Consider the following 26,709-nt stretch of genomic DNA (forward strand, 5'->3'; position numbering starts at 1 on the left):
CTACAGCCTTCACCGGACATTAAAACAGACAACGTCTTGGTCTGAAAGTGAAGCTCAGTGAAGGCAGATATTATTGAAGTCTATTGGAAAATGTCCCTCCTCCTCAGTAAACGTTCTCAGTCTCTAGTTGACAGTCTTCAATTTCCATTTAGAGGAAAAGGGGAGGGGTCAGGGGGGCGGGGCTACTGTGTGACTGACAGACTGGACCATCCAATCAGGAGAGAGTACAGAGCAGATCAGATCTGCCTTTTCCGCCTAATGTGGTTTTTACTTTTAAACAAGATGGCTGACAAAACAAAACAAAACAAAAAAAGAGTTTTCTGGGAATCCATTTCATAAGATGAACTGCAGGAGTTTAAGTTTCAGTGACTTTAGAAGTTTGAACATATTCAGTCCTACTTTTCAACAACTGAGCAAACTTTGAGTGAAGATCATGCCGAGTGACCAAAAGCTCCAGCTTCTGCTTGGACTTTGTTGGGAAGGAGACCTCTTCAGATTCCTCACAGGCCTCCAAATCGAAAGTATTTGTGAAAATACTGAAAGAGCAGACTGATTATTCTTCTTCAGCAGAATAACGTCTGAACGGCATCTGTGCCTTGTTGGCTCTGTTGTGTTTTTGTAATCTCGCTCTCGGATATAACTCAATGCCGTTTTGATATTCCTTCTTTTTATTGGAGATGGGCATGACTAGAAACCCCAGCCAAGGTTTCATAGATAATATTTCATGTAATAGATCTTCGGACTACTGCAGCAGTGTGTGTTACTCCATGTTCTTGGATGCTGTAAACACTCGACTATAATTTACAGCTCAGGGCCTCGGCCGAGACGAGCTGCCTCGAAAAATCTCCCAAAAGGCCGAATGCAGAAACTATTTTTGGTGGCCCAGCAGACGGAAAAGTACATGACCTTTCATTATTCTTGGTCTAAACTCAGATAGCTCGTCCCTTTGCATCACCATTATGTCCAGTAAAATCTTTAAATATTCAGTAAACAATAAAAACCAATGGAAGCCGGTGAGCCTGTTAGCGTTAATCATCCACTCTGTTTCCAAATGGCTGGACTACCGCTTTCTTATTTCACCTTTCAAATGTCAATTTTTCATATCTTTAGTGCAGTAAAATCATTAATTAAAATTGAATATGTTGAAACTTCTAAAGTGGTTAAATGTGGCTCCTCTGGTTTCTTCTCCAGAAAGAAATTAGTCGGTAACAACTCAGCAGCTATAAAATACTCCTCTCAGGAGTTGGTGGAGCTCCGGCAGAGTAAATATTCGGACAGAACTTTTCAAACAGGCAGAAAAACGACAGAAATGATGCGACAGTATCATCATCGCCTGCTACATCCGTGCAGATTTGCTCTTTCAAACCTTTAAAGACAGTTTTGATCACTCTGCTCTCTGAGGCGGGACGTCACATTCTCTGTTCTGTTTCAGGACGAGCTCCATATTTTGTTCAGCAACGTGCCGAGAAAGCCACCAACCAACTCCCACCATGTCTGCTATTTTCAAAATCATCATCCTTTTCATTGCCACGTATTAAGTTGCCAATTTGTTGCTTTAATGTGGTTTCTTTCTTTCTTTCTAGCCTCCCGATGGAAGTTTGAGACGGTTTTAATTTGTAAAAGGCTGAAAATGTGGTGAAATCTTTACGATATGTAAACTTTGATCAGCTCTGAATAAACTGCAGCTGTGACCGTCCAAGTTTACGCCTTCATCTTCTGGAGCTTGGTTTCATCACATCATCATCAAATCCTCAGAAACATCTTGCTGCCACAGTGTTTGTGACGGTTTGTGAGAGGGTTCACTAATAAATGCAGGAATGAATTCATGTTTTTTTGTGCCAGGAGAATTAACAGGTCATGGCAGGTGATGATTAGAAAAAAGAAAACATACTATATGAATGTGCTGGGAAAAAAGAAAAAAAAAACACATCAGTTCAGTCTTATCCAACGTGGAGGCCTGGATTAGGTAAACAGCCTCCCCGTTTCCATGGCAGCAAAGTGCTGAGAGCGGCGGAGCACTGATGCAAAAACACCCTGTGAGCTCCGAATGTTGGAGTTTACTTCAGCCTGCTCTGTGTGGGAAGATATTTCTAGAAGACAAACCTGCTGGAACGGTGATGGTGGATTCATCAGGTGGTTTTATTTGTGGCCTCTGGGCGCAGCCAGCCGCCACAGAGGACCTGGAGAGCGATCGCATCATTGATCATCAGAGGAATTTGTTGGTTTTTTGGTGATGCAGGTTGATAGAGACCACGTGTCTGTTGATTCTGTTGTTATCTGCCTTCAGGTGATTGTTTCAGGCTCCACAACCTTCCTTTCATCAGGGCCTTCAGATAAATATCTTAAACTTCATTTCACCACTCAGGTTTTATCTTTTTTAAATGGAAACAGCTCCCGTGAAACATGGCTGTCGTGTTCAAGACTGCAGATTACAGACTATTAATAAACCTCACGGGACCTTTAGTCTTATTGTGTGTAATTCTTTGTGTGTGTGTCTTTGCAGGACCTGTGTGGGGAGCGGCTGTTAAAAATCCCGTAGCAACACGGAGATAAGAGAAGGAAGGTGGGATGGTTGGGAGGGAGGACCAGTCTTTGTGTGTGTGTCTGTGTTTCGGTGAAGTACCAGTTGTGTGTTTGTGCTGTGCCTGAATCACTATGTGCCGTTATATAGACGTTATGAATGAAGTGATACACACTGAGAGTCTGTTTTGAAAAATCATCGTTGGATTTAATTCATGGCAAAGAAAGTCAGATAATGTTCCTCCTTCAGCTGATCACAAACAACACGAAGACTAATCTTAATTCTTTGGTGGTCAGAAATATAAGAGTGGCCTGTTTCCATCTTTTTTCTTATTGGCAGCGATTTTAGATGAGTAAAATGTCAGTTTCTGTAGGACTAAGTCAAACTGAGCTGATGTAATGACGATGATGCAGCAGACAGAAATGAGATCCATCAGACAGAATTCACTGGGCTGAAGTTTCTGAGTCGGAGCCCATAATCCCGTCAAACAGGGAGTTTCTCCTGAAAAATTGCCATCAGGGGTTTTTGCGTTTTGTGGTCAAGGGCTGAGAGTAGACCGTGTCCTGCCAGAGAATTAAAAAAAAAAAAAAAAAAGCCCTAAATTTCCCAGACAAGGGAAGGACTTCCACAAGACTGAGAGTCCAACAGTTCAAGGTAACCTCCTCCTCCTCACTCCCACTCCGCGGATCCAAATCACAATTAAAACCCGAGAACGCTCAGAGACTTTGTTAGGAAACAGTTCAGGATGATATCACATTATTACATGAACCTTCTATGGTGATGCCTCACAGAAGACCGTCCTGAACGAGCAGACTTCAGATGTTCTGCATGAGTTTCGGGAGGTTATTGTGTTTTACGGGATCAGTTTTGGAGGGAAAACAGCGACACCGAACTTGAAATCAAGAAATTCCAAAAATGCTGGAGGGTCAGTAAGTCGATCTGAGCAGCTGAAGTTCGAACTGTTTGCTTCTCGGATACAAATGAAGCTAAATTTGACATTTTATGTGTTCGATATTTGTTGAAAAAGGATGAACTTGTTTACTGACAATAGAATAAAAGTTCTCAGTTTTTTGCTCCCACATCAAAGGAAAGTTTTAATCTGTGAAAATTACCATTCCAACTTTTCTTTGAATGCCTGTCACATTATTTCCTTCACTGGTGATCAGATTTAGGCCCTTTTAGGTCAAAGGTCTGTCTGGAAGCAGCAGATCCAGGTTTCTGGACGGAGAGACCCGGACTTCAGTCCAGACGGGATCCCACCTGAGTCACTGAATCCTTCTGGGATTTCAGTGGATGTCTCTTTCTATTTGTTATTTCCTGCGAGTGAAGCTTTTAGTTCATCTGCTAACATGAATTTCCACTCGAGATGAAATTTATTTGACCCAAATTGTTGTTTAACTTCAAAATAAATCTAAAATCGCCCCCGAGCTCCACTGGGATGATGCGTTTGGTTTTCCTGAGAGCTGAGCTCTGTCTTGATGCTTATAATCCATCGGCCCTCCTGACCTAACCTGCGTTTCATCTCCGAGCACATGCAGCTGAATATTCAGTCAATTACTGCAGTAATAGGCAGCGGTCGGATAAAAGCGGCGGGAATCTGGCTCCCCGTCATTACTGGCCGAGCAGCCGGAGCACAGAGGGCCGAGGAAAAGCATTCAGACATGATTAAGGAAAAAAATGTAGGCAAAGAATGAATCAGCTCGCATTTGCAAAGAATTTGGAGAGCAACTCCACGTCAGTGCAGACACCCTGTCCGAACACACTGCAATTCACAGCCCTCCCACACACACTTCCCAATCCAACAGGGAGGCACATTTATCTTTTTCTATCTCCGCTGGTCTCTGTGCTACTGGAGCAAAGGCGAAAGGAGAAGAGAGGACATGAGAGGGAACACACAGTTCCCCCTTTTTGGAAAAGGAAATAGTCCGGCCTCGGATCATGTAACATCATGCTGCTGCGCGTGTGTCAGTGACTAATATGGCAAATAGAAATTTCAGAATATAATTGAAGTAGGAGAAGAAAGAATCCACGGATCAAAACAAGTATTCTGTCTTTGAAAAGGACTAAAAAGCTGAATGAATGAATCATCCAAAGCAAACGGTGGGGGCAAAGCTTCCATCCAAAGTCCATTTCTGTCCTTTTCGTTGTCTTCAGCTCAGTTATGTACAGTTCAATGTATTTAAAACAAACATATGTTCCATTTAAATTGTGTTTTTCCATCAAAAAAATAAAAAAAACAACAACAAAATTTTAGAGACAGCTGTTTATGTTAAAGCCACTGACAGCTGAAATTCTCCTCTTCACACTTCCAAAACATTTTCATTGTAGAATCCATAAAATAAACTTCATATTTACATTTAAAGAAATCAGGTAAATGATTCAGGCTACAAAGTGAAAATGGAAATCTCCATAAAACTCCTGTAGAGACGCAGTGAAGCGCCCAAAAAGCCCAGATGATGTGTGGTACAACGTGAGGCGTTCAGGGACCCCTCAGGGAATTACTCATGATGCCTTTATGAGACTTCTGTAAACGGTAGCGTCTTCTCCTCACGAACAAATTTCAAACTAAGGCCGTCGTGGAAAATTAACAAAAATGTATGAAATTTGCATTCTTTTAAGGCAGAAGTTTAAGCAGTTGGACAGATTTTAAAATATGTACTGAAAAGCGTCTCGGCAGCTTTTAATGTTCAGCAGTAATGTTGGAGAAATATTTTGTTACCATCAATAAAACAGAACAGAAAAGAATAGCGACTACGAGTGTGTGACGGGACAGCCATGACAGGTGAAGAGCGGACTCAGAAGGTCGGAATCGCTCTGACATCTCTTTGGAAACTAGTTTTTTAAAATGTCAAACAAGTTTTGACTACATTAGATCTCATTCTGGCTTTAAGATATGCAACTGTGCAACACTGAGCCGCCTGCAGGAGATGATGGACCAGATAAAACAAATAAAATGTGAAAAGGATTCGGAGGTCGGAGGTCACTGAGGGAGACAGCTGAAATAAGACAGAGCGACCAGAGTTTAAAGAACCTAAATCAGAAGGGCCGTGAATCCAGACCAGCCCAGTTAGAGCCACGTCTGTGAAATCACGCTCCACGATAAAAAGTTCATTCGTGTCTCCACCTGCACTCAAAGCAGGACGAGCATTAATGGCTGTTAAGGCTCTTTTAATTGGTTGGTAAAGATACGAGAGCAAAATCTGCTCTTCTGTCAGAACCACCAGATAGTTAAAGCTGATCTGCAGGCAGCAGAGAACACTGACCTCCTCCTCCTCCTCCTCCTCCTCCTCCTCCTCCTCATCATCTTCCTCCTCCTCCTCCTCCTCCTCCTCCTCCTCATCATCTTCCTCCTCCTCCTCCTCATCATCTTCTTCCTCTTCTTCCTCCTCCTCCTCCCCTCTTCCTCCTCCTCCTCCTCTTCCTCCCCTCTTCCTCCTCATCATCTTCTTCCTCTTCTTCCTCCTCCTCCTCCCCTCTTCCTCCCCTCTTCCTCCTCCTCCTCCTCTTCCTCCCCTCTTCCTCCTCCTCTTCCTCCCTTCCTCCTCCTCCTCCTCCTCCTTCTCCCCTCTTCCTCCCCTCTTCCTCCTCCTCCTCCTCTTCCTCCTCCTCCTCCTCTCCTCTTCCTCCTCCTCCTCTCCTCTTCCTCTCCTCTTCCTCCTCCTCTTCCTCCTCCTCCTCCTCCTCCTCCTCCTCATCATCTTCCTCCTCATCATCTTCTTCCTCTTCTTCCTCCTCCTCCTCCCCTCTTCCTCCTCCTCCTCCTCTTCCTCCCCTCTTCCTCCTCATCATCTTCTTCCTCTTCTTCCTCCTCCTCCTCCCCTCTTCCTCCCCTCTTCCTCCTCCTCCTCCTCTTCCTCCCCTCTTCCTCCTCCTCTTCCTCCCTTCCTCCTCCTCCTCCTCCTCCTTCTCCCCTCTTCCTCCCCTCTTCCTCCTCCTCCTCCTCTTCCTCCTCCTCTTCCTCCTCCTCCTCCTCTCCTCTTCCTCCTCCTCCTCTCCTCTTCCTCTCCTCTTCCTCCTCCTCTTCCTCCTCCTCCTCCTCTCCTCTTCCTCCTCCTCCTCTCCTCTTCCTCCCCTCTTCCTCCTCCTCCTCCTCTTCGTCATCTTCTTCCTCCCCTCTTCCTCCTCTTCCTCCTCCTCCTCCTCTTCCTCCCCTCTTCCTCCTCCTCCTCCTCCTCTTCCTCCTCCTCTCCTCTTCCTCCCCTCTTCCTCCTCCTCTCCTCTTCCTCCCCTCCTCCTCCTCCTCCTCCTCTTCCTCCTCTCCTCTTCCTCCCCTCCTCCTCTCCTCTTCCTCCTCTCCTCTTCCTCCCCTCTTCCTCCTCCTCTCCTCTTCCTCCTCTCCTCTTCCTCCCCTCTTCCTCCTCCTCCTCCCCCTCTTCCTCCTCTCCTCTTCCTCCTCTCCTCTTCCTCCCCTCTTCCTCCTCCTCCTCCCCCTCTTCCTCCTCCTCCTCCTCTCCTCTTCCTCCTCCTCTTCCTCCTCCTCCCCTCTTCCTCCTCTTCCTCCTCTCCTCCCCTCCTCCTCTTCCTCCTCCTCCTCCTCTCCTCTTCCTCCTCCTCCTCTTCCTCCTCCTCTCCTCTTCCTCCTCTCCTCTTCCTCCCCTCCTCCTCTCCTCTTCCTCCCCTCTTCCTCCTCCTCTCCTCTTCCTCCTCTCCTCTTCCTCCCCTCCTCCTCTCCTCTTCCTCCTCCTCTTCCTCCCCTCTTCCTCCTCCTCTCCTCTTCCTCCCCGTGTGTGGCGCTCTAGGGCGGCTCTCCGGGGAGGGGTGGGGGCGTGGTCAGAGCAGTGACGTGTCCATATCAGCCGAACCTTAAACCTGGCACTCTGCAGCGCGCAGAGGATGAAGGGAAATATTCCGGAGAAACCTCAGAGGAATAAAAGGCTCCGGCTTCGTGTGATCCGTTTTTGTTTTTTTTATTTCGTTCCTCCTCCCGCTCCTTCTTCGTCTTCTTCTACTTTTTAGTTATTTATTTTTTCCTGCTCCGTCTGGAGGAAGCAGCTGATCCGGATCTCACCAGGTGTCAGGTCTGTTATCGGTCGAACTTTTCCCGGTCTGATGCAGCAGGTGCAGCCTCTGTCTGGTTCTGGTTCTGGTTCTGATCTCTAACTCATCCAAACCCTGCAGAGGAAGAATCAGTCATAGTGATAATTATAGAAAGTATTTAAAGTGGAAGTGAACCAGAATCCATAACAATAAAAATAATGTTTGTTTAATATTACATGACAAACACTATAAAGAGTGATTTGTTTTTGATGGATTTGTTTTATTTTGATCTGATCAGAGAAAGCAGTCCGAAGGAGGTGATGAATGAATCCATCACACCACAGCTAAAAATAAAAGTGAAGGCTTTCTCAGACTTTTTCTCAGTATTTGCTCTCCTGTCAGGACTGTAAAGGCTGCTCCACCTCAACGTCTTTAATCAGTAACAGTAAATAAAAAAGAAAGGACACAAACGTGGAAAGGAGACAGAAAAAGTTTCACTAAACACAAATCCTGTCAACTGCAAATTCCATCTGTCTGGTTTGCAGGAAAAGTGAATGTGGTCCAAACTGAGTGGAAATAATTCCCAGACAGAGAAAGGTGGAATTATCTGATTTCCTCTGACAGTTTTGTGGAAAGTCTTTTAGTTTTTCTCAGCTTTTTCTTTTTGAAGTTGTGCGTCCTGAAAAAGGACAAAAGTGTTCACGTCAGTCGTCCCGTTACATTCCTGCAGAACTCCGCCGTGTCCTTCCTGCTGCTGCACTTTATTGTCACATTTTTGTGCACTTTGACATTTTGGTTTTCCGGCTAATCGCTGATTATTTTATCGAGGTAACCAAACAGAGCTGCAGCAGTGGGATGAGCCCCCCCCCATGGACCGGTGAGGATGCAGCCTCCTCCTCGCAGCCTTGAGACTGTTCACACTGTAATAATAATCTCCCTGTTACTGCAAATACCAGATTCCTTTTCCACTCGTGAATAACTGAGCTGTGGGGGAGTCGTGTGTGTGTGTGTGTGTGTGTGTGTGTGTGTGGACGGGAAGATGGAGGGAAGTCCCACCGCGTCCAGAAATAAGAATTTGGAATTGAAGCACATCCCCTTCCGTTCTCTGGGTTTCGCCCACATCGAGGTGCATTCCACAGGCCGGCGCCAAAATCACGTCAAGGTCACGCTGCCCCCCCGCCCGCCTCTCCTCTCACCCCCACCCACCTAACTCCTCCATCACCAAATACAGAGTGAAACCGAAGCCGAAGTGAAGGAAGGTCTCATTTAAATGTTCTTTAGGTTTGGCACAAGATTCCAGATGTGGACTCTGGACCGGTCCAGAGGTTGTGAAGTTGTCATGGGGACAGTTGAAGGTCTCCAGCTCTTAACATCTGGCCCGGTGGTGATGTTTAGGTTTACTTCAGCGCACACACGATGTCACACACTGTGATTCTCACTGGAAGACTATATAAAGGATGGTGACGGTGAACTCCTTCACTTGTGGAGGTTATAAATTGAAGCTCAGCTGTAGTTTGGTCATATTGTGATTCTGTGACTCTGATCGTGATCTCAATGTGGGCTGAAGTAAAGAGAGAAGATTTAAATGTTGCTGTCCTGATTGACAATGAAATTGCTGATTGTGTTACTTTTGATGGGGTCTTGTTCAAATCAAGCGTGTTCCCTGGAGAATGTGATTTGCAGCAATCAGTGCTTCAAACTCATTCTGCTTGTTTGTAAAAAGCTGCACCGTGTTGTGATTTCCATGGTGTTTGGATGAGTTCTGGTTCTTTGTGTTTCCTGCTCAGAACCTAAAGCTAAAGAGGGAGTGAGCTGAGTTGACTGAAAAGGTGAACTGAACACTTTGTCAGTCTTATCTGTTGGGAAGAGCCAGTGAACGGAGTGAACGGGAGCAATGACCACAGTGATGTTTGGCTTTTTCAGAGTACACATGCTGACTTTATAATACCTGTTTTTTACTGTACTAAAGCCGGAGCTGTAACTTTTTCACAACAGGGAACTTTCCATAAACTTGATTTCAGATCAAATGCAGAAAAAAAATGTTGTTTCATTTCAAACCTTTTATGATCTTTGACTCTAAATCAGGTCCAGCTTCTGTGTTAATCAAGTGAAAGAGACTGAGCCTTAAAACCAGCTGTTGGGACTTCCTGAACTTTGTGATGTCACATTAAGGCAGCCACGCCCCCAGAAGTTTGGGCAGGTGTGATGTTCATCAGACTTTGCTTCTTCATAAATGAGATATTTTGTGAAGCTGCAGCAAAGAGCTTCATGATGGAGCTCGACCGTGACCTCCGACCTCGGCTGTCACGTGCCACATACACTTTTCTGCTGCTCACAAAACGAAAGAAAAATTTAAAAGCATTGGAGACACACCGATGGGCTGACAGATGATTTTGTCTTGATCTGTACAACGTCGGTTTGTTTGCTGACCGACGTCACTTTAGGGCCATTTGAGCTGACGAGCAGAAGTCTGAGGATTTCTCGGTTTGTGGGTGCAAACGAACACGCTAAACAGAAACTAAACTTTTGGATCAAATGGCTCAAACGCTTGATGACACAGTATTAATGTGTCTCCTTCTTCACACGGGGAGATGTTTATCGTGCTGCTGCTGCTGCAAAATGTGTCCCTAAAACACGTGACATGACATTGAAACCTACACCTCCTGTGCAGGTCAGAGGTCAAAGGTCAGAGGTGAAGGTCTGACAGAGCTCATGTTTTGCTCAGTGATTGTCCGGCAGGTGATGCTCGTGTGTGTTCTAAATATTTCCTGAAGGGTTAATGTAAAATAAATAAGCAGCCCGGCCGTATCAGCTAATAATAAACTGCTGGATTCCTGTTATGATGAGCTCACGTTAGCTCAGCGCCATTAGCGTGGATCATAACCTGTAAACAGGTAACCATAGCAACGGCACATCTATTCAGGGATATGACATCATGCCAGTCCCGTGTAAGAGGGGGAACTAAGGCTGTGGATGAGTTTTTAAAAACACGCTTTTAGTGGACGGCTCTGCTGGACCGAAGTCCTGAACAAGCAGCAGACATCCGGACGCCTTTTTACGTTCAAACACATTTAATACGTTTAATCAGAAAGGCTCAGTTGTCCTTTCAGGGGCGACGATTTAAAACGGAAGAAGCTCACATGTTGAATTTCAGCAGTTTTTCTCAGTTATTAGATCCTGATATAACCATTAAATTTGATTTCTGATGTGATGCCGGTGTGTTTGAAAAGAAGTGAGATTTTGAAAACTGGGACTGGACTGAAGATGAAATGACTCTTTTTTTTTTTTTTGGGGGTGTCTGACAGGTGACAGTTAAAATGACTCCACATCCTGACGCTGTAATCGGCCTGTCAGTCCTGCTGAAGCTCAGCTCGCCTCCTCCAGCGTCAGCTTTGTGAGTCTGATGGAGTGGTTTCTGTTGGTATGTGCTGCTGGCTGGGAGCCCTGATGTGGGGGGGTTCTCCCCTTAACACACATGAAATAAAGAGGTTTTATGCTGGCCGCGCTCCCCAGAGAAAGAAATTGTCCTTTCATCTGCAGATCTTTGAGAAATTCACATTTCTGGAGCTCTCTAACGAAGATATTTGAGTTTGTGGAGCGATACAGAGTTAAGAAACTGGATTTTCTCCCAGATTGGATTCTGCAGGTTTTCATCTCAACATGATGTTGACATCCGTGCTTGCTTACGTCTAAATTTAAGCATAAATAACTGACGGTGTTTACATCTTCAACTCCAGAAGTTAAAAATTATTACATACCTTCCCATAAATTTCAAAGATTTTGGGCCATTCTGTGTTAAATTTCCAGGTTTGGAGTTTGAATCTTCTCTGTTAAGGTTAATTTGTGACTCAATAATGAGATTGGAAGAAATCACCCACAAAAGAGGTCAAAGGTCACAGCCCTCATGCCATCCTTTTTCTGAAGTTATTCATTATTTAAACTGAAGTTTCTTTGGCTCCTAACAGCAGATGACTTATATATAATTTTCTGACTAGTTGAGCTGAACAGGGAACCGGAAACTGTAAACTGTCTTCTTTTTTTCAGAAACAAAACACTGAATCCACTATCTGAAAAAAAATAAATAAATAAAAATTAAATCGTCATGGAAGTCAATTAGTGATCAAAATAAACAAAAAAGTTAAGGAAAGGTCATTAAAAGGCAGTTTTTAAAAATGTTTACTTTAAAATAAAATAAAAACAAGAATCGGCAGCACAGATTCAGTCCATTTCACTGGATGACTCACCTGCCAGCTCTGAATTTGATAACGAGTTTATGAGGACTAATGATTTATACAACTGTGCTGTAAAAGTTAAAGCAGGAAGATCAGAGCTCTGAGTGCTTTTAATCTGACGGGTCCTCAACCAGCTGCTGCATCGGGCTAAAAAATAAAATCTCTTCAACCAAGCACAGTTCATTGCAGAGATGCAAATTAGTGAAGAAGTGTGTTTTGTGCGATTTGTTCTCAGGTGATCAGAGTTTATTTGGTTTGTGTCGCCGACGCACTGACCTTTGACCCTTCATGCGGTAGAAAAACACAACAGGGCTTGGCTTCTTCAGTTAACCATGATTCACTTGTGTTATTCCAAAGAGGTGACTCTGGTCTTTCATCAGCTTTCTGATTTCTTTTTTTATTCCAGAAAACGTAATTCTTTCATGTATTCACCAGTTTAAAATTCATTATTTAAAAAATTATTAAAAGGTCACCGAGCTCCTCGAAGACATTTTATCACCATAAAAAAACTGCAGCTGAGCATCGAGATGGTCAAACAGACGGAGACGGTGTCGTCTGTCTCTCCGTAAAGAGTTTTTTTGTTTTTCTGAATTCTTGAATTTCAGACTTAATGTCACTTAAAAGCAAAATCCTGATTCAGGCTGATTTTCATGTAAGAGAAAAAGGCATTTCTTTCTTTGTAACCCCTGAAATTGAATCCGTGATCTGATGATTAGTTTTATTTCAAACTTTACATTTCTGTCTTATATTTACATTTTTTTTATCCAGAGCCACTTACAAAGCAGCTTCAGTTCAGTAATTGCCTCATAAACCTAATAAATCTATTAAATAAGTAGAAGAGATAAGATAAGTGCCAATCAGACATGTTTTTTTTAGTCTGAAGGTAAACACACACCGCCTGAGCCTTAAAACGGGCCGTCAGGACTTCCTGGACGTTGTGATGTCACACCAGCATCCAAACCAGGCAGGTCTGAGTGTTTACCTGAAGTCAGCAGGAATCTAACAATTTTTCAAAATGAGCAGAATGATTCATTCTGGAAATGAAGGCCTGCAGTTCATGTTTTAATGATTGTTGTAGTTTAGAGCTTTGGAGAGCTGCTTTAATGTTTTCAGTGAAGTGATTTAAAGAAAGAGTGAGGCTGTGCAGACCTGTTTATAAGTAATGTGAATGGTGAAGTGGTATAAATGGCGGTGTTGCATGAAGACAGTGCCCTTTGACCCCCTGTTGTCTGCCTGGTGGTTTACCATGGATGGCTGCCATGAACACCAGTCCGTCCAAAGCTCAAACTTGGGCACAGACGTTCTGACAAAACAGCTTTCTCTCTGTAGTCAACGGGTAAAAGTTGAACTGCTGAGCTGCTCGGCCTGAAGAAGTCAGTGAGTCTTTCTGTATCTTTCTTTAAAAAAAAGATTTTCTGGTTTATCAGACTTTTATTGAAGCAACAGGGAGATTTGAGTTTTCACTGAAAACAGTCAGACAGATTATGATGCATTTGGGGCTGTTTGTTTTAGGAACCTTGACTCGGTTTGATTCTCATGGACATGATAAACATTTCCATTTTGCATATCAGTAGATGGATGAAGTGTCGGCGTTATCCGCGGCCGCTCTCTGCAGCGGGTTAATCTAAACCTTGTAAGTGGCAACAAAAAAATTCCACTTAGCCTTCAACAAATCTGAGGCGCAGGATTCAGTTTAGCTTAAAAAAATCAGTTTAATCAGCTGTGCATTTTCTTTCCATGCTGATTTTATTCTGAAAGTCCTGACAGGAAGCTGTGACACCTATCTTTCTTTATAGTGTAAATAGCTGTCTGTCTGTCTGTACCTGTGAATAAGCCGGAGAAGGTTTGGGGCCGTTTTCTCGTCTGCCTGAGTGTTTTTTACCTTTTTTTTTCTTTTTTGTTTGCTTTCTTGGGACGTGAACTGTTTATTTTGTTGCAGCTTTAAAAGGTCGATCTGCAGAATTAGGACACAATGGTGACGGTGAACTGGGCGAACGGGACGGATTATTTTGAACGAGGCCACTTCGACCTGACCCATCGATTGTTGGGGTCGTCGACCTCCGAGCTGTTTGGCTCTCTGTCACCGACATGAGCCTCATCACTTCCTGCAGCTCTACATCACACCAGGAAGCATGTTTTTTTTTTTTTTTCATCAGCTGGTGCTGCAGGTTGATCAACCAGCTGATGGTTTCAGTGTTTCTCCTCTCTTCTGTCTCTGGAGCAGAGGTTCAGAGTAAACACAGCTGCAGAACGGCATCTCTTAGGTGTTGATATTTAGTTGTTGTTTTTGTTTTTTCCTTTAAGTTTTCGTGTCTGTCAGCCATCTTGGTTCATAAGAAACAGACTGCAGCGTCTAAAGCTGCTCAGCTGAGCAGCTATAAATGGACCTTCTGCAGATGTAGAAGGTTTCTACTTTTTTTGTGTGACGTTTGTACGTATGAGTGTTTCAAGTTGGACTCTATAAAATACACGGCAATTAGAAAAGATAAATCCAGCTCATGTCTGCTGTTTAATCTGCCTGAAATTAAGAGGGAGGGAATTCATATGCAGTTAAATCACAGCATATAACACACGGTGCTCCTTCTCATTCACTGCTGGAAAAAGAAGACATAAGAGCTGCTGAGGAATGAAGACTTCTCTCTATGAACCGCTGACTCTAAATTTAATGTTACAACCGCTTCACGTTTGGTCCACCAGCACCACGCAGCGTTGTTTTTGGTGGAGGAGCTGGAGCTCCAGAATAAAACAGGTGAAGCTCCCGACCTCTCAGAAAGGAAACTGGAACAGACCACTCGCCTTTTCGGATCCACACGTGCAGCATTCAGGCCTGATTTTATCCTCTGACTGTGATTCACTCAATAAAAATCCCATTATCTCATGTTTTTCATGCGGTTTCTCGAGTGTCCTTGAATAAAAGCAAAACTGCTGGGGTTGAGACAATTCCTGTTAACTCCCAACGGACTGCACTGAGTCACAACAGCTCACCATGAGCCGCTAATCTGCTGCAGCCGAGACAGAAATAAAAAAAAAAATAAAAAATAAATAAAAAGGACACACCGTCTCTTTTATCTGATCTGTGAAAACACTAAGTGGGTAGATTATTCTCCTCTAAAGGACTGACGCATTTTGGAAAGAAAATTAATACCTCATTCAAGAAGTCTCAGTAACAAAGTTTGACTTTTTTTTGACCTCTGGAGCTTCGGAAAATGTTTTGACTTCAGTTTGTGACGTGAATAAGATAAAGTGACGTTCTGCAGACAGTTTACGGCGTGCCGTGTGGCAGCTTGTTGTTAACGGTCTGATCTGCTTCACCGTGTGCTGCGTTTGGAGAAAGAATGATGGTGATGCTGTGGAAGCGGATCCAGCTGGATCCAGACTGATTTGTGTTTCTCTGTCTCGTCCTCTGCAGATGATGCAGTAGAGGAGCCGGCTGCAGCATCGTCATCATCATCAGTGTCGACACGCACACCAAAGGCCCCCCCTGCCCTGACATGGCGTCCTCCCCAGGGCTGGATGTGGACCATCTCCCCCTGCTTCAGTTCCACGAGGTGGACTCCAGTAAAACCTCAGAGAAGCCGAGCTCCCCCAGACTGCTGCCCGCCGTGTACAGCCCTACGCTGGGGGGGGGCAGCCACGCCGTCTGCATCCCGTCTCTGTACACCGACAGCAGCCACGAGTACGGACACGGACCTCTGACCTTCTACGGCCCCCCCGTGCTGAGCCACGGCAGGCAGCCCGCCGCTGACAGCCAGCCGTCCCTGTGCCCCCCCCTCAGCCCCTCGGCCTTCTGGCCGTCCCCCAGTCACGCCAACGTGCCTTCGCTGACCCTGCGCTGCCCCCAGCCGCTGGTCTACGGCGAACCCGGCTCACATGTGGCCTGGCTGGAGCCCAAAGGCCACAGCATCCCTCCCAACAGGTGGGGGTCCTGATGGGGGGGGCTGTTTGCTGAGCTAATGGCTGCCAATAAACACAAACTGCTGCAGTTTATTTGAACAGAGCTTTTCTGGATAATTCTCAGAAAGTGGAAACGTCCTGTTCACTAATGGGGCCCACAACAATCTGTTGAAATCATTTCCAACCAGATTTTATTATCGGAAAAAAATCACCAAGTTAAAGAAATCAAAAGGACAAAAAATGGAGATGAAGCTACATTTGAGCAGAAATGAGTTCATCTACGTCAGAAAATTCAGACGGAATCATACAAAAAAAAATACAGAAATGAAATTTGGGGATTTAAATTTTATTTTAAAAGATGAAGTTTTTTTAATTTTTAATCTGATTCCCTTTTCATTGCTTTAATAAATGGAATCGTATTTGTATTTATTTAGCCAATAACCAAACCAACTTCTCATGGACAGAAACTTCAGATTTATCGTCCTTCAGTCTGTCACTGATCCCTCTTTTCTCTTATTACACTTTATATTTGGTGTTTTTTGCTCCACTTAACGATCATAAAGACATCAGCCACGATGATGGAAGTCATGCTGTCAGCTTTCTCACACAATTTCCCCGTTGACTGAAATGTGGCTGTGGAGGCATTTTTTGGGCGCGGCGGCGTCCGTTGAAGGACTAATGGCGGGTGACTGACGTGCTAAAACTCCAAATGTCAAGCTGTTCCTTTTCTGCGTTTTCTTCCTGCAGCTCCATCATCAGCTGTAACAAGCTGCTGGCGAAGAGATCGGAGGAGGAAGTGGGACGGCTCAACTCCAGCTCCTGTTCGTCCGCAACAGGAAAGGCCGACATGCACTTCTGTGCCGTGTGCCACGACTACGCCTCGGGCTACCACTACGGCGTTTGGTCCTGCGAGGGCTGCAAGGCCTTCTTCAAGAGGAGTATCCAAGGTAGGACTGCCTCTGGATCTTTGCACCGTTTCCTCTCAAACAATCCAATCCAATAATATATATTTTTTTTTCATTAGGACACAACGACTACATCTGCCCCGCAACAAATCAATGCACTATCGACAAAAACCGCCGTAAGAGCTGCCAGGCCTGCCGCCTACGGAAATGCTACGAAGTAGGCATGATGAAATGTGGTAGGCACTCACCGGTTTGTTTGTTTATATCCCTGATGGGTTAAAAGCTTTCTCAGTTCCATGACGTAGAGCAGCAGTTCACCTGGCACTTCCTGTCAGAGCTGTTCAGAATAGAAGCACGCTAAAGCTTGAAATAAGTTTTCTTAAATGCTTTTATTTTGGAAGCAGGTGTGTAGATCAGCTTTAAGTTGGAGGGACTGAGGAGGGAAGCTGAGGGAGCCTTGGTGTGTTATTCTGCCGTGCCCCCCCCCCCCTCAGGTATGAGGCGTGAACGCTGCAGCTACAGAGGAGCTCGACATCGGCGTGGAGGCAACCACGCTCGGGACGTGCGGGGCCGGGGGCTGGTGAGGTTGTCCCACGCCTCTCGAGCTCAGCGGCATCTCCACCTGGAGGCGCCCCTCGCCCCGTTCGTCCCCGTCCCTCAGGCGAACCCCCTGCATCACTCGGCCATGAGCTCAGAGGAGTTCATCTCCCGCATCATGGAGGCCGAGCCGCCGGACATCTACCTCATGGAGGACCTGAAGAAGCCGTTCACCGAGTCCAGCATGATGATGTCCCTCACTAACCTGGCAGACAAAGAACTGGTTCTCATGATCAGCTGGGCCAAAAAGATTCCAGGTAAGTTTGAAAATTACTGAATTATTGTCCATGTTTCAAAAAAGCATCAAGGCACCATCATACAACCACAACACCAAACAAAAAGAATCATTTTGGTCGTAATGTTGCAGAAACTCCGTCAGTTATCGCTGTGATGTAATCAGATACAGATGGAAGGTCAGAGTAAAGCCAACATGTCATCATCAATACCCATCATGCATCAGTCATGTCAGTCATGGCTGAAAAGTCGAGCGTCAGGTCTCAATAAACAAACAGTCCTGTTTCCTCCCCTCCCCTCCCCTCTTCCTCCCCTCTTCCTCCTCTCTTCCTCCTCTCTTCCTCTCCCCCTCCCCTCTCCCTCCCCTCTTCCCCCTCTCTTCCTCCCCTCTTCCTCCCCTCTTCCTCCTCTCTTCCTCCTCTCTTCCTCTCCCCCTCCCCTCTCCCTCCCCTCTTCCTCCTCTCTTCCTCCTCTCCCCCCCCTTCCTCCCCTCTTCCTCCTCTCCCCCTCCCCTCTTCTTCCTCCCCTCTTCCTCCTCTCTTTCTCCCCTCCCCTCCCCTCTTCCTCCCCTCTTCCTCCTCTCCCCCTCCCCTCTTCTTCCTCCTCTCTTCTTCCTCCTCCCCTCTTCATCCTCTCTTCCTCCCCTCCCCTCTTCTTCCTCCCCTCTTCTTCCTCCTCACTTCTTCCTCCTCACTTCCTCCTCTCCCCCTCCCCTCTTCTTCCTCCCCTCTTCTTCCTCCCCTCTTCTTCCTCCTCTCTTCTTCCTCCTCACTTCCTCCTCTCCCCCTCCCCTCTTCTTCCTCCCCTCTTCCTCCCCTCTTCCTCCTCTCTTCCTCCTCTCCCCCTCCCCTCTTCTTCCTCCTCTCTTCTTCCTCCTCTCTTCCTCTCCTCCTCCTCCTCTTCCTCCTCCCCTCTTCTTCCTCCTCCTCTTCCTCCTCCTCCTCCTCCTCCTCCTCTTCCTCCTCCTCCTCTCCTCTTCCTCCGCTCCTCCCCCTCCTCCCCTCTTCCTCCCCTCTTCCTCCCCTCCCCTCCCCTCTCCCCCTCCCCTCTTCTTCCTCCCCTCTTCCTCCTCTCTTCCTCCTCTCCTCCTCCCCTCTTCTTCCTCCTCTCTTCTTCCTCCTCTCTTCCTCTCCCCCTCCCCTCTCTCCCTCCCCTCTTCTTCCTCCCCTCTTCCTCCCCTCTCAGCCGGTCTTCCTCCCTGCAGGTCATTTTCTCAGTGGAGGTGTTAATATGAAGGGATCACACAAAGACTCCCAGTTTTCTGTATAAAGACCATTTTCCCAGATATTTTTTTTTCTTTTCACAGACAGAAGTGAAAGAAATGAGTTTGTATTATTTGATTTAGAAAAGAGCTGAAAAAGGACGGACTGGTGAGATCAGCGTTCCAAAAAGGAGGCCTTCGGCTGTTTGGTCACTTAATCTGATGATGTTGATGAGATTGTTGTTGTGGTTTGTGTTGAATGAGCAATTATCAGGAATTATTCAGCCAGATGTGACACATGTGGTTTAAATGGTAAATCTCTGAGTTTAATTGGTGATATTTCTGATCATCATCTCAGAATTACATTGGAAAAGTCAGCCAAATGATGTTTAACGTTTTACTGCTGATTTTCTGGATTTAATCTAAAAAAGGTCAGGAAGTTTTCAGGAGGAGTGATGAGTGATGAGAAATGGAAATGTGCTGCGTGCGTTTGGCCCTCAGGCTTTCTGGAGCTGAGTCTCACAGACCAGATCCACCTGCTGAAGTGCTGCTGGCTGGACATCCTGATGCTGGGCCTGATGTGGAGGTCGGTGGACCATCCGGGAAAACTCATCTTCTCCCCCGACTTCAAGCTCAGCAGGTGAGAAACCGGCTTCTACAGAGCTGTGTTCCTCCTCAGAGTGGAAAAAGGTGGGCGGCTCCTTTTCCTCTCGGTGGTTGTGGTGTAATCTTTCCACGCCGTTCCGCTCCGATGAGCTGACGTCACTGAGTAAACAAGGAGTTGACTCAGACCTCTGACCTTGGATCAGAGCGGATATCTGACTCCTCTTCTCTTCACCGCCGGCTCACTTTAAAACCAAAAGTCTGCTGGCTCCTCTCACTGCGCCGACCTTTAACCGTGCTTCTGCTGCTGCTCTTTGTGTTCACTTTAAACAGCCGCACTTTTTACTTCCCTGAGGAACCAGCAGAGTCAGGAGCTAATAAAACAAAGAGGTAAACAAACATGAGCTGCTGTCCAACTGGATTTTTATCCCAATATGAACATTTAGTTAGAATCACTTTTCTAATTTCAGATTTGTAATGTGGCAGTCCGACTCAGAGGATCTGTGACGCCTGCAGATCATATTCTCGTTTTTTTTTTTTTTTTCTTTTCAGTTAAAATCAAATGACAAAATAATACAAGCTGCTGATATGGTATTCCAGTCATCTATAAACCAACATTATTGAAATAGAATAGTTTTTTTCCGGCAGATTATTCTGGACTTGGATGCGAAGTTAAACGAAATGAGCCTCTTTCTGCAGTTTTTGGGTCCTTCATGTTGATGATCTAACCATGTTCAGTTTCCTCCTGAAAGATTTATGGCTTAAAAACTGAAGCTCAGCAGCTTTGTGTGCGTTTGTGCACATTCTTCAGACTTTTCTTTGCTCCATTTGAGCAGGAGAAAGTGATTCTGCCTCTCTGTTGTTTGTTGAGTGGCTGGATTTGCATCCCGGATGTTTCCCTCCGTGGTCCAAGGAGAAAAGGCTGAAACGGAACGACGCCGGCCAAGAAAAATAAGGCCGTGTTGTGAAAACACATCGAGGTCGACCTAAGCCTGTAGTGATAGTTTCCGTGGCAGTGGCGGGAAAGAAAGGTCAAACACTAACTCAGCCCAGCAGACCGGCGTGACGAGGGAGACTTCATCCTCATCATCATCATCATCATAATCATCATCATCATCATCACGCGCCGGAAAAATATTCTATCCATCAAAACCTGATCTGTCAGTTTATAAAAGTTAAACCTTCATTCAGGAAACGTTTTCCTGGTGACTTTATGGTCTCAGTCTCAGCGTTTTTTAAATGAAACTGACTGGCTGGAACAGCCAATCAGGAGCGAGTGCATAGCAGGTCAGCTCCACCTTCTCTTCCAAATATGGTTTCTTCTCTAAAACAAGATGGCCGACGGTTAAATGAGCCACCTGAGTGTTGAAACCTGCTGGGTGCAGTGGAGTTGTGTTTTTGGTCTCCTCAGCGTGACTTCCTGTCTGTGCAGGGAGGAGGGGCATTGTGTGGAGGGCATCATGGAGATCTTCGACATGCTGCTGGCCACCACTTCTCGCTTCAGGGAGCTGAAACTTCAGAGGGAGGAGTACGTCTGTCTGAAGGCCATGATCCTGCTCAACTCCAGTGAGTTCCACTGATACGGCAGCAGTGTGTGTGTTGGTTACACAACCCAGATAAGATGTGTCCTGTCGCACACCCGACAACAAAAATCAGTTTTAAAGTTTCTCATTTTCAGCCCAAACTGTTTAACATTAATATTTTCAGGCAGTTTGACCCTCAGAAAATAAATCCTACATTTCTTTTTTTCGGTTGAAACAGACCTTCAGCTGTACTTTAATGTCGTCCTCCTTCAGAGTGAACTGCCAACTTTTGTGTTAAATTTCATCAGTTTGACTTGTGAAAGTGTTCAGCTGGTAAATTAGAGCGAGCAACGAGACTTATTAAATGCGTGAAGTGGACAAAAAGTCATGCTGCAACGGGAGAATCAACTCTTTTTATCCAAAATAATGTGAGTGTTATTTCTGCAGCACATCGGTGTAAAAGTCACAACAACTGAACCCAACACACGCTGTGTCACACTGTGTGTGACTTATTGTCATCATCTGGTTTCCTGCAGATGAAACTTCACTGTCTCTTTAAGCCTCGTTTACTTTTCGTCTGAAGCGTTTTCGACAGTTTAACAGATTTTTGAGGTCGTTCCGGATTAAAGGAGGCTGAAATCAGCTCATGTTGCTTTGGCCGACCTTTTCTCTTATTAAAGTCCCGGATGATTCAGTGGACTTTTACTGCAGAGGGGTCCAGCGGTCACAGTGTCCTCTGTCCTCTGTCTCCCCCCCCCGCCCGTCCTCTCTGTCCCAACACACAACCACCAGCAGACGGCGAGGTGAGGGACCTCTGCATGTCCTCACAAAGCTCCTCCCTGACACACACACACACACACACACACACACACAGAACACATTGTGAAAGAAGTGACACTGAGTCTGAAAAGAAGAATTTTCAGGCTTACAGATAGGAAGCTGTGTCGAACACACGCAGCCATAAAATATCATCAGTGTTCAACGTGTATCTGACTGATCTTTGAGCTGTCAGAAAAAAAGAAGTCTTTGTGTGTCGACGATCTTCCAACTTTTTCAACTCAGCGATGATTCTTAAATATCGATTTTCTAATTGTAACTTCTCTGTTGGGCTGTTTTTAGTTTAAATCCATTCATCCATTCATATTCCTGCTCTCCGTTTATTATTAAAAAATGTATGAATGAAAATCTGACAGCAGGTTTTATGCTCCTCAGGTGTTGTCTTTGTGGCTCCATCGAGCTTAGAGTCTGACGGATCAGCGTTTTGTTTCAGATCTGTGCTGCAGCTCGGCTCAGACGGCCGAAGACCTGGAGAGCAGGAGCAGGCTGCTGCGGCTGCTGGACTCGGTGATAGACGCTCTGGTCTGGGCCATCTCCAAACTGGGCCTGTCCAGCCAGCAGCAGGCTCTCCGGCTCGCTCACCTCACCATGCTGCTGTCGCACATCCGCCACGTCAGGTAGTCCCTCCGAGTCCAGATCAGACTGTCTGAGGTGGAACGCTTCAGATCTGAGATATTTCTCTAAACGTCTGATTCCCTTTAATCCAGTTAGCATGTTAGCTCATCCACCTCTCTCTCTCTTTATCTATCTCACCCTCTCTCTCTCTCGCTCTGGCTGTACCTCCCCCACTATCTCCCCCCGAACCCCCACCCTCCCTCCCCTCTCTCTCTCTCTCTCTCTCTCTCTCTCTCTCTCTCTCTCTCTCTCTCTCTCCCCTCTCCTCCCCTTCCTCCCCTCTTTCCCCCTCTCTCCTCCCCTCTCTCTCTCTCCCCCTCCCCCCCCTTCTCCCCTCTTTCCCCCTCTCTCCTCCCCTCTCTCTCTCTCCCCCCTCCCCCCCCCCCCTTCTCCCCTCTTTCCCCCTCTCTCCTCCCCTCTCTCTCTCTCCCCCTCCCCCCCCCCTTCTCCCCTCTTTCCCCCTCTCTCCTCCCCTCTCTCTCTCTCTCTCCCCTCTCCTCCCCCCTCTCTCTCTCTCCCCCCCTCCTCCCCTCTCTCCCCCCTCCTCCCCCCTCTCTCTCCTTCTCCCCTCCTGTCTCCCCCCCAGCTTCACTGTGTCCGTCTTGTCTCCACAGTAACAAAGGGATGGACCATCTGTCCACCATGAAGAGGAAGAACGTGGTCTTGGTCTACGACCTCCTCCTGGAGATGTTGGACGCCAACACGTCCAGCGGCAGCAGCCAGATGTCGTCCTCGCCGAGCTCCGACATCTTCTCCGACCAGCACCGATACCCCCCCACTCCATCCGACCTGCAGCCCGGCTCCGATCTCGTGCCTCCACACAGACTGACCGGAGCCCCGATCCTGGACAGACACCTGCAGTCCTTCCGGTCCATCACCCCCCCACAGAGTCTGGTGGGGGCCCACATGGACGACGAGTAAGTTCCATCACATCTCCAGATCAGACAGAGAAGGAAGAAAGGAAATCAGGAAGGAGAGAAAAGTGTGAAAGAAAAAGGACAGATGGAAAGGCAAAGTATAAAGAAGAACGATAAATGACAGAAAAGGGAAAATATGATGAAAAAATAAAAAATGGGAAAGACAGAGAAAGGAAAACGAAATAAAAGACAAAAATATGGTAGAAAAAGGAAAGAAAGAAAATGGAATGAATATTTTTAAAGATGCAGAAAAGTCAAAGAGTTTGTCCAACCTGATTGTCCTCACAGCTACGTCCACCCAGAGTCCTGGTCTCTCAGTCGGGATGAAGAGCCAACAAACTGCGTCATCTCTGATGGAATCATCCTGGAATCCAGTTTGGACGACTGACGGACTGAAAGAGACTGAACCCCCAATGATCAAGAAAAAAAAAAAAAAAAGAGGAAAACAACAAAACACAAAATGCTTTTGTGAGGTAAAGTTGTTCTTTTTTTTCCTGTTGTTGAGATGTTTCTAGTCTTTGGAGAGAAAAAAAAACCCAACACATTTTTGATCGACTGTATATTTTGTGCGCGTAAATATTTCTTGTGAACGTGTTTTTTGATATGCAGTATTTGTATCTCCTTTTTCACCTCGATGTAACATCCAGAACAAGCCGCACACAAACGTCTGCAACATTTTCCATCCGCTGAAGGGCCCCGTTTTCTATCCCATGTGGTGTTTTTTCTCCTTCGACTGTGGACTTTAATATTAATACCTTTTATTTATCTGTGCCTTTCTGGAGAAAACAAGACAGTAAAATCAAACAATAGATGAGATTCAACCAACACAAGCTGCAGTAAAAGAAACAACCAGAGAAGTTAAATGGTAAAAAGTAAAAGTGAAGCCATTCCTTCACTTTCTGCTCTCTGTGCAGCAGTTTGTGGCTTTTTAACTAAACGACTGTTAAAACAGCTATTTTTTGTCTGTCTGGTTCAACTCCGGCTGAATTAACTCCAACGAGCCAACTGCTAACTTACATTATCAAGACAATTTACCAGAAAAGCTAAATTCTAACTCAACTTAGTGCTCCTTTACTGTGAATATGATGAATGATGAATATGAATTCATTAAAAGTTAATGTTTAAAATCAATAATAAGCTAACGATAACATTTGTTACCAGGTTAAAGCCAGAAAATGGACATAAAGTATGAATTTATTTATATAATTCATGCAAGTATTATTATTGTTGTTGTTATTATTATTATTATTATTATTATTATTATTATTATTATATACTAAACTTTACCAGATAAGTCATTTTTCAGCGTGTTTGTTAACCCTAACCTAAATTTACATTAAGAACAATGTAATTGTATTAATGTGACAGTCCAGTTTAACCTTCGGACATCTGAAACGTAAAATAAGTTCACGGCTGAATATTAACTTTACCTTTACCTGTAAAAGTTAAAGCTAAAATGTAAACTTTTAGGATTTTATCAGCACTAACTGTCTGAATGTTGACATGTTAAACAAACCGAGCTGTTTTTAACAATCATTTCTTAAATTTTGCTACAAGTTCAGCGTTTGTTTACAGATTTGAATGTTTTTATCCAAACTGAGGACTTAGAAATATCAAATATGTTAACAGAAATCTGTGTTTCTTTAATTATACTTTATTTTTTCTATCTTGGACTTTCATACTTTTTTTGTCCTTCTTTATATCGGCCGGTTTAACCTGAAGTCACACCTGATCGCCATTTTAGGGCTAAATGCAAATTCTGCCATTTTTATTTCTGTTCTTCGCGTTGAGCTTCAGCAGATCCCAAGAAAAGCAAAAATCTAAATTTATTTCGCTCCAGTTTTTCTCACTAATTGTAAATTCAGCTGAAGTTGAACATCAGCAGAAGTCGTTTGTTTTTTCACGAACGAGAAGGAGCTGCTGGCTTTAAGTTATTCAGAAATGTTCTCTATGATTCATTTGACTTATGAACCAAAACGGATTGATATCGTCCTCAAATGCACATTGAAGATGTTAGTTTTAAAATTTTTTTTATTGACAGTCAAACAGTGTAAACTAAGAGGCACACTCAGTGCCTGAATACACAGATGTTAGGATAAGATAAAGTATTTATCTTCTTCTGTTCACTGTTCGTTCTGTCCTCATGTGGTGGCTTGTACGTGCATGAACATGCAAACAAACAAATCCGCTGAGAGTGTTTCTCTGGCAGTTTGTGCGCTAAATCATTCATTCCTCTCCCTGTTTGATGATACAACAAACAAAATGGCAGCAGATAATGGCAAACAGTTTATTGTCAATCTATACATCCCATAAATAAGTGTTCACAAAATAAACCAAACTTTACACATTTTCATTGTTTGTTTTCTTTTCTGTCGGCGCTCTGAGCAGGCTGACGTTGTTCACACCAAAATAACTTGATCATTTTTGTGGCTTGTTAACATTTAATGGTCTTTGATTGTGCGTCTGCGCAGTTACATTCAATCACTTGGTGTTCTACTCAGAGTTGTTGTTCAACTGAACAGAGGAAGCGTCGGAGCAGCATTCAGGTAAATCCAAGTGCAACAACCAACCTCATATCTTTGAACTAATTGTGTGCTTAATCTCTGCAGTGTGTGAGTCCACCTCTTTGTTTCCTTAAAGCGGCTGATGATGTCACTCTGCGTTAAAAATGCAGCTTTTACGCTGACATTATTTAAAAAGACCTCAGTTTCTTATAAATAATCTGTTGGTTTGAGATTTTCTGCCCCTTTAAAGGTTAAAAAAAAAAGTTAAAAAAAAAAGTAGTGCAGCTTTAACCTTCGCTCGTCACAAAAAAAACTTCCAACATTATAAATTAATTTGAGGAAATTCGACTTCCTGTTGTGGCCGTTACAAAACAAAGCCGATAGAAATGTGTCACTCAAACAGTTCAATTGATCCAACAGGCGGTCAAACACACATTCATACACAAATAATCAATGTCACTAATTTCTTTCTCAGTAGTTTGCCATTATGTACAAAACCTTATGAGAAGTAGAGCGTTAACTGAAATGTTGAGTTGGTGACAGAAAGGCTGCAGATGATTCACTGCCATCTTCAAAAAAAAAAAACCAAAAACAGACACCTGCAGCTTTTAAATTCCTCAAAGTCAAACGGTAGAAAACATGCTGCCTTATCTGAGAAACTAAAAAAATCAAGCTGCAGTGGTCTCAGTTCTGCTTTGGTAATAAGTGTCCTTTAACTCCACACAGACTGCTGTGAACGTACAAAATATAGATATCAAAATAGATCTGGACCTTTTTGTGTGTTATGGCGGCGCTCAGGTCAGAGGGGACGTTAACTCTATGGCTCCGTTGGGTCGAACCAAAAATAAATAGGTTTTTAAATAGACCAATAAAAGCTGGAGTTTCAGGTGCTGCCTGCGGGACGTCCTTCTTTCTCCGTTCGGTTCTTCTTCACGTGGGCGGGGGCCCGTTGGTGTAGCGCAGCATGGGGTAGAAGGAGCGGGCGAAGTTGTTGGACAGCGTACAGCTGAAGTCCTCCTCGGACAGCGGAACCAGGCAGACCAGAACCAGCAGCACCAGGAAGAGCAGGTGGAGCGGGAAGGCGGCTCGGAGCACCCGGTAGAAGAAGGGCCGCTGCTCCCTGCGGGGGGAGGTGGAGGAAGTTAATAT

General features: G+C 45.0%; 2 protein-coding genes across 2 annotated transcripts in view; one reads left to right on the forward strand and one right to left on the reverse strand.

Moving 5' to 3' along the window:
• Positions 1-7,367: 7,367 nt before the first annotated feature.
• LOC115036043 (estrogen receptor beta-like) lies at positions 7,368-23,512 on the forward strand. Its single transcript, XM_029494145.1, has 10 exons — positions 7,368-7,539; positions 15,140-15,646; positions 16,372-16,571; positions 16,649-16,765; positions 17,024-17,383; positions 19,063-19,201; positions 20,597-20,730; positions 21,958-22,141; positions 22,754-23,056; positions 23,345-23,512. The coding sequence occupies exons 2-10, from the start codon at positions 15,222-15,224 to the stop codon at positions 23,442-23,444; spliced, it is 1,962 nt and encodes a 653-aa protein (XP_029350005.1). The 5' UTR covers positions 7,368-7,539; positions 15,140-15,221; the 3' UTR covers positions 23,445-23,512.
• Positions 23,513-25,151: 1,639 nt separating this feature from the next.
• The window catches only part of LOC115036042 (nesprin-2-like), a 91,345-nt gene continuing 89,787 nt past the window's right edge, over positions 25,152-26,709 (reverse strand). Inside the window, 1 exon segment of the mRNA XM_029494144.1 lies at positions 25,152-26,680. Within this exon segment, the coding sequence (XP_029350004.1) occupies positions 26,491-26,680 (190 nt within the window). The 3' untranslated portion in view covers positions 25,152-26,490.

This window comes from Echeneis naucrates, chromosome 22 (genome assembly GCF_900963305.1).
Source record: "Echeneis naucrates chromosome 22, fEcheNa1.1, whole genome shotgun sequence".
NCBI classification, from domain to species: Eukaryota; Metazoa; Chordata; class Actinopteri; order Carangiformes; family Echeneidae; genus Echeneis; species Echeneis naucrates.